The sequence below is a fragment of the Thunnus albacares genome, chromosome 9 (genome assembly GCF_914725855.1).
Source record: "Thunnus albacares chromosome 9, fThuAlb1.1, whole genome shotgun sequence".
Taxonomy (NCBI): Eukaryota; Metazoa; Chordata; class Actinopteri; order Scombriformes; family Scombridae; genus Thunnus; species Thunnus albacares.
In genome coordinates, this window is record NC_058114.1 from 25,107,166 (window position 1) to 25,113,755 (window position 6,590).

Consider the following 6,590-nt stretch of genomic DNA (forward strand, 5'->3'; position numbering starts at 1 on the left):
ACCATACACTACAACACTCAGAGCATCCTAATAATCGACTTTAGCTCAGCCTTCAACACAATTGGTCGATCTCTTCAATAAACTGCTGGACATGAATATGACACCTGCATATGTCACTGGATCCGGAGCTTCCTGTGGAGAAGGCAACAGAGGGTTAAGATGAATAGCCTTTCATCTCGACCTCTGACCCTCAGCACAGGCCCCCTAGGGTTGCGTCCTCTCACCCGGGCTCTTCTCTCTCTACACAAACCACTTCACATCCCACCACAGCTCAGTCTCCATTCTTAAATATGTAGACGCCACAACCATAATTGGACTCATAACCGACAACATCGAAGACCGACACTGTGAGCAGGTAGCCCGAGCAGTCACTTGGTGCCTTGATAACAACCTCCAGCTCTACACATCTAAAACACAAGAAGTCATTATGGACTTCAGGCACAGCGCCCTGCCCAAAAACCCCCATACACATCTCTGGAAAACCCATAATTATCACTGACTCATTCAAATTTCATGGCACACAGATGAGCAACACACTCAAATGGAACATCAGTACAGACCACATTACCAAAAAAACCCAGGGAATACTGTTTTTCCTAAGACAGCTCAAATAATTCAAAGTAAAGCAAAACCTCCTCCTTCAGTTTTACATAACCATCATTATGAGCACACTCGCCTCATCCATAACAATTTAGTACAGCAGCACGGACAGTCACACACACAAAAAACTGCAGCACATAGTCAATAAATCATCAAGATTATTGGTACTTCCCTCCCATCAGCTGAATCACAATATCACAAACGCACAACCAAAAGAACAAAAAAAAGATCATGTCTGATCCCTTTCACCCTGCTCTTACAGCTGCTGCCCTCTAGGAGGCGCTACAGGTCCCTGCCCACCAAATCATCCCTTTTTAAAAACAGTGTTTTCCCCGCTGCAATAAGGACTCTGAACACTTCTCACTAACCCGGACAGATGTACCTGCATTTAAAACCTTTGTGTCTTGTAAATATCATCTGTGATTTCTGTTTTACGGTAATCTGTCATCTCTTGTGTTCGTCATGTGTCTAATGTGATGCTGATATCTGTCTACGTTTGATGTTATTGACACTGTTGAATTGCGCTTTTACTCTTAATGCTGTACCGAAAGCAAATTCCACCGACCTTGGTCATGTGGTCATTAATAAATGATTGACTGATTTATTGATTGAAGCGCTTACAGTCCCATCTGGAGGCCTTAATACGCTCATAAACGCAGTCCCGATGACATGATCTTTGCTTCAGGACATAATGTGAGATCTCTAACGACGGGACTGTGTCTGCACAGCCCCTGTTTCCCCCCCTAACCCCCTTTTCAGACGCACATCCACACTTGTGTACACACCTATGTGGAGCGCTGCCGTCAAACTTGAGTGATCTCATCGCAGTACTATTCTGGAGGCCAAGTCAGACGGGGACCAATGCTCTGTTATGATTCCCATCAGTATAGTGATATTTGAGAGACATAGACCTCATATATAAAGTTATACCACAGAGGAAACTTAATGTGAAACTGCAGCATGTTTTGATCCCGGATTGGAATTGCATTTTACAGTCTTTGGAAACTCTGGTCTACTGTATAAAGAAAAAATTGAAATGTTGTCAAATTGACCTTCCACCTTCTTAACTTGGGCGTGGGAGTTGCGTCTTCACATGAGGTCACTGTCTCACGACGAAATCCGCACATTAAAGTAGAGCCAATGGAAGTCAGCATCTGTGTGCCCTTTTTTGCTCATATTCATCTTCTTCACAGATGAAATCATGAAAACTGAACACATATGGTTCTGGTTTTTTTGGAGATACATTACCTGCATAGATTGAATGCTGTTTGATGTATGTATCATGAGTTTGTAAGAGAAGATGAGCGAGCTGGACGAATTTATCTCCTCACTCCTCAGCTCCTCACCTCTTCCCTTGAAACAAAAACAAGTCTTGGGGCTGTTTTCCAGGAAAAAGTAGGCAAAGCCAGATGTAGGTTAGAATTTGTAGAAAAGCACGGAGAAGCAGACACACTTAATTTATCGACACATACAAAGAGCACACCTAGTGGTCTGTGGCTCTAGCGGTGGAATGCTGACTACACAGGCAAAGTCAGTCTATCAAACACACACTACAGCCTAACAGGAGAGAAGAATGAGCAATTTTAGAAACTGAGTGACATGTCTTAAGTTAGAAGAAAAAGTGGAGATGGTCAGCGTGCCTGAGACAGTCTTATCAAGAACACAATGTGCAGACAGCTGTGGGCTTTGAAAGCCCTCCGAGCCCTGTGGCGTAGAAACTAACTTCCCCTCCCATTACCTCTTCTCTTCCCTCACTCTTCTCCTTTTCCTCTTTCCATTCCCTTGGTCCCAAGAGCCTAAACACTGATTGATTCACTGACTTGTCTGTGTGTGTGTGTGTGTGTGCGCATGTGTGTGTGAGTGTGAGTGTGTAATCAGGACTCTGCCTTGCCAACATTCTCCCTAAAGAGACAGATTTCCGACATCATTCTTGGTCTGGCCAAGTACTCTGAACACACACACGTATGCACACACTTATTTCTTGGTTGACATATTAGGAGTTATGATGTGTATCTGTTGTATAATCAGTTGGAATCAGTTGGATTTTCCTCAGAACGTCTTGTTTTCCTCAAGACCTAATTTTCTAATCGACTCTGATGGAGTGTTCCCGTTAGCAGCCTGCCCTGTGCTCTCCTTGCTCCACTAGATTCTCAATTCAGCCCAGAGTAGTCCTGACTGTCTGCAGGCCTTGGCTCTGGACACTGATCTGGAAGTTTAACGAGGCAGAATTCCCTGTCTTTCTTGCAACATACCTGAAATCCTCATTGCACTTTGAAGAATGTAACACATGCAAGTTTTTCTGTGTCACCAGTTTTGCAGTATCACCCTGGCACTGCAGCGCCGGTTCTGTTTTTGATGAGTTTGTGAGTGTTGCTTCATGCTGTAATCTCCGTTTGTGTGTGTGTGTGTGTGTGTGTGTGTGTGTGTGTTTTTTCATTTTTTTATTTTTTAATCTAGACGAGTTTCTGGGTGGTTCGAGAGATCCTCCATGCGCAGACGTTGAAGATCAGAGCCGAGGTTCTGAGTCTCTACATCCGCACTGCCAAGGTACACACAGCCATGCACAACATGACATTAATGTTTTATCTTCACAAATGTTTGCATTGTGAACTCAACTTAGAGCACTGTGTACTTTTCCTTATCATAGAAACTGTGTGACATGAACAACCTCCATGCGGTCATGGCTGTGGTATCAGCATTACAAAGCGCTCCCATCTTCAGACTCACCAAAACATGGGCGGTGAGTAATTTTACTCTACTTTGAAGGCAAGCCAAGTTTCTCAGTCGAGTGCTGTCGACAATTGGCAACGTCACAAAGATCTGTACCAAAACATTAGACACATAAATAGAGGCTAATAAAAACCAACACACAAGTGACATGACAAGATGAACGTCAAAGGGCAGGAAAATAAAATAAGTAAGCAGACTATTTCAGAAAACCTTAAATTCACCCAATTTCATAGTTTTTAGTCCTACTCTTATTATTTCTTAGCTTTGCCAGTCCATCCCCAAATGAAATCCCCACCACCTCCGTACAGATGGTGGGGACATTTTGAACACATTATTCAATTGTAGACTTTTTTTTATACAGGAAATTACGTATCGGTGTCCATTTTACGAACATGTGAGAGGGACAGCCAATCTGTTTCAGTTTCTGAGTGAAGATGTTGAGCTTACATAATGACATAATGATGCTCTGATGTAATGGAAATTTCTTATATTTGGGTCCACAAAACCACAGGAGAGTCTTCTAGCCAGTCAGCGAATGCGGTTGCTGGCCAGGACATAGCACACCTGTCTTTCAGAAGACAGAACAGCACGCACACACGCACTTTTGATCTCAGCTGATATCAAAGGGACTTTGTGCCATCTTCACAGCCCTTGTTATGTCATCGGTTCAGCTGGACTGAGGTCTGATGCTTCATGTCTGCTGCATCGCATTGGCCCGCAAGTGAACTGTTCTGCAGTGCAGGCGTCTTACAGTAGCAGACTTAATATCTGTAGTTCTCAAAAACAGACAGACAGAAACACACAAGCATCCAAACAGTCTGTTTCTAACTGGAAAGCTGCATACTTTTGTGCTCTGGCACTGGTGGTGTTCTCGCTAAGTAAGTTAGAGATAATAAACTAGCTAGAGGGGGTTGGAGGCTTACCAACAGTCATAAAATGTTTTGACATGGACATGTAATTTGTTCTTGCTAATGGTTTTTATTCTGTTAAAGATAGCTGCATTTCATTCACTGCTAATCATAGCAGAATGTTGCCTGGTATATGACAAATAAAAAAAAAACAATTATCTCAGCAGCACTGAATAGTAAAAGGATCGACTACAGCAAATTAAACTTTTTAAATTTCTGGGTTTTTCTCTGGTGTTGTTGAAAGGTGACTGAAAATTCCAGAAGTTGAAGACAGAAGGTTCAAAATTGAAAAAAAAACTGAAGCTGGACAACAGTTTGTTGCAAGACAGCTAATTAACAAACAACCAGCACTTACAGAGAACACTATCATCCACCTCCTGATTGTCGTGCAGCATGCAAATCCTGCACACTCTTCGTTTATGATTCTGAGTCTTTTTGCTGTTACTGTTGCTATAGCACTTCAGATTTCACTCTTTAGTAAGTGTAGCTGAATAAAGGTAAATTAATTGTCTTTTTCTCTTTGCTCACTATTTTTTCTTTCCTTCTTTACCTCACATATTTATAGTTACTGAGTCGGAAGGACAAGGCGACGTTTGATCGACTCGACTTCCTGATGTCCAAAGAAGATAACTACAAACGTCTGAGAGACTTCATAAGCAGCCAGAGCATGGTCTCTTGTATACCATACCTAGGTAACAGACACAAAAATACACACACACACACACTCACGCAGACCACCACAAGGTTTGATCTTTGAAGGATGCTCTAAGATGCCTCGGTATCAGCTTCTTATCTTTACGGGCTGATGTTTATGGGCTAAGGACAAGCGTCTGGGTTTTACAAAACGAACAAAGGAAATGAGAGCTGTTTTTTTTTAACTCACATTATTATGTCATGGATTATTCAGTGCCTCAGTTAGTCAATCAGTCAGTCACATTTTATCGTCCGTTGTTCCTCGCTCAGTAAGCCTGTCAGCAAGTTCCATGTTTTCACAATAGTCAATGCCTCTTTCACTTTATTCTCTGTCAGAATTTTCATTTTGCTTTGCTTCTCAGAGTGGAGGAGAGTGACTTTTGGACACCGGTTTGTGGCTCTGCTGTAAAACATCTAGATTCTTTTCAGCTGGGACAAACACATAAATCAGTAAAAAATCATAATAAATGTCTCCGTCCTTTTTCCTTAAATATTTATACCCCCTTTTTTTTTTTTTTGCCCCCGCAGTATGACATCACACAGGAATCCCTTATGAGTTGTGCAAGGAAAGCACACATGCTCGTGTGTGCAGTTTTATTGCTGTACTGTTTGTTCTTGTTTTGACTTGATGATGACTTTGATGTTCTTTACTGCCATGATTTTTTTTTTTTCCTTTTACCATCAGGCCCGTATCATAGCTACTACTCTGAGACTCAAAGTTAGACACACTATATACAAACAAACACAAGCACAAACACTTAGAGCCCAAGAGTCTGTTTATAATTAAAGAAACGTCCAGTCTGTTCCCCCTGTCGTGGTCCGTCATGGAAGTCTGGAAGTAATGACAGACCATGAGACAAATGCAGAGCTAAAACTGTGAAACTGCACACATTTATTTGCAGTTTTACTGTATGTCCTCATAGTGTGTGTGTGTGTGTGTGTGTGTGAATAAGAAGGAGACACTTTCCATTTAATAAGCATTTCGGTGATGTGTGACTAGTTGGTTGTTCTTGGTGTGGAGCCTTTTTGTTTTATATGTCTTTGAGTGTGTGTGTGTGTGTGTGTGTGTGTGTGTGTGTGTGTGTGTGAGAGAGTGTGTGAGAGAGAGAGATTGAGTGGGACAGTGGTCCTGTCAATGATGCGTGTGGCTGTGTGACCAGCTGGCTGTCCTCATGGTTGGACCGAGCCAAGTTGGCACATCGGAGGGAAATCGCCACTCTCTTGTTCTCGGACATTCCCCTCCGTCATAAATCCACCCGATACCTCTAAGAGGAAGTGGGAATGAATAAGTGGAACAATAAAAACCACAGTGCTTGTTCCAGAGCATGACACCTAATGTAAGTGTTGGAGGTGTTTGTGTGTGTGTGTAATGGGTAAACTCAGGTTGAGGTTTTGCCTGGTGTGTTCATCCACATGTTTACCTTGTTGGTCATCAAACAGAATACCTGTTAAATTTGGGTCTTGGCTTAAAATAAAGTCCCAACCCACAGCAGAGGGCTAAAATTACCATGTGTGTTTTTCTTTGCACTAAATACGCCACAGGAGAGTTGCGTGTATTTGTGGACTTGTGCCACTTTCGTGACTTTCTATCGTGTTTCTTTGTCTTTGCTCCATTTGCATCTTTGTGTATGTGATGCTTATGTTTGTTGATAACAAGGC

The 6,590-nt window shown here is 42.3% G+C and overlaps 1 protein-coding gene across 11 annotated transcripts in view; it reads left to right on the top strand.

Annotated features, from left to right (window-relative positions):
- Positions 1–6,590, top strand: part of ralgps2 (Ral GEF with PH domain and SH3 binding motif 2) — an 81,475-nt gene that overhangs the window by 38,839 nt on the left and 36,046 nt on the right. For all 11 annotated transcript variants that reach the window (XM_044361313.1, XM_044361320.1, XM_044361312.1 and 8 more), the window contains 3 exons: positions 3,058–3,147; positions 3,248–3,340; positions 4,804–4,930. In XM_044361313.1, the coding sequence (XP_044217248.1) occupies positions 3,058–3,147; positions 3,248–3,340; positions 4,804–4,930 (310 nt within the window). The remainder of the gene's footprint in view (positions 1–3,057; positions 3,148–3,247; positions 3,341–4,803; positions 4,931–6,590) is intronic.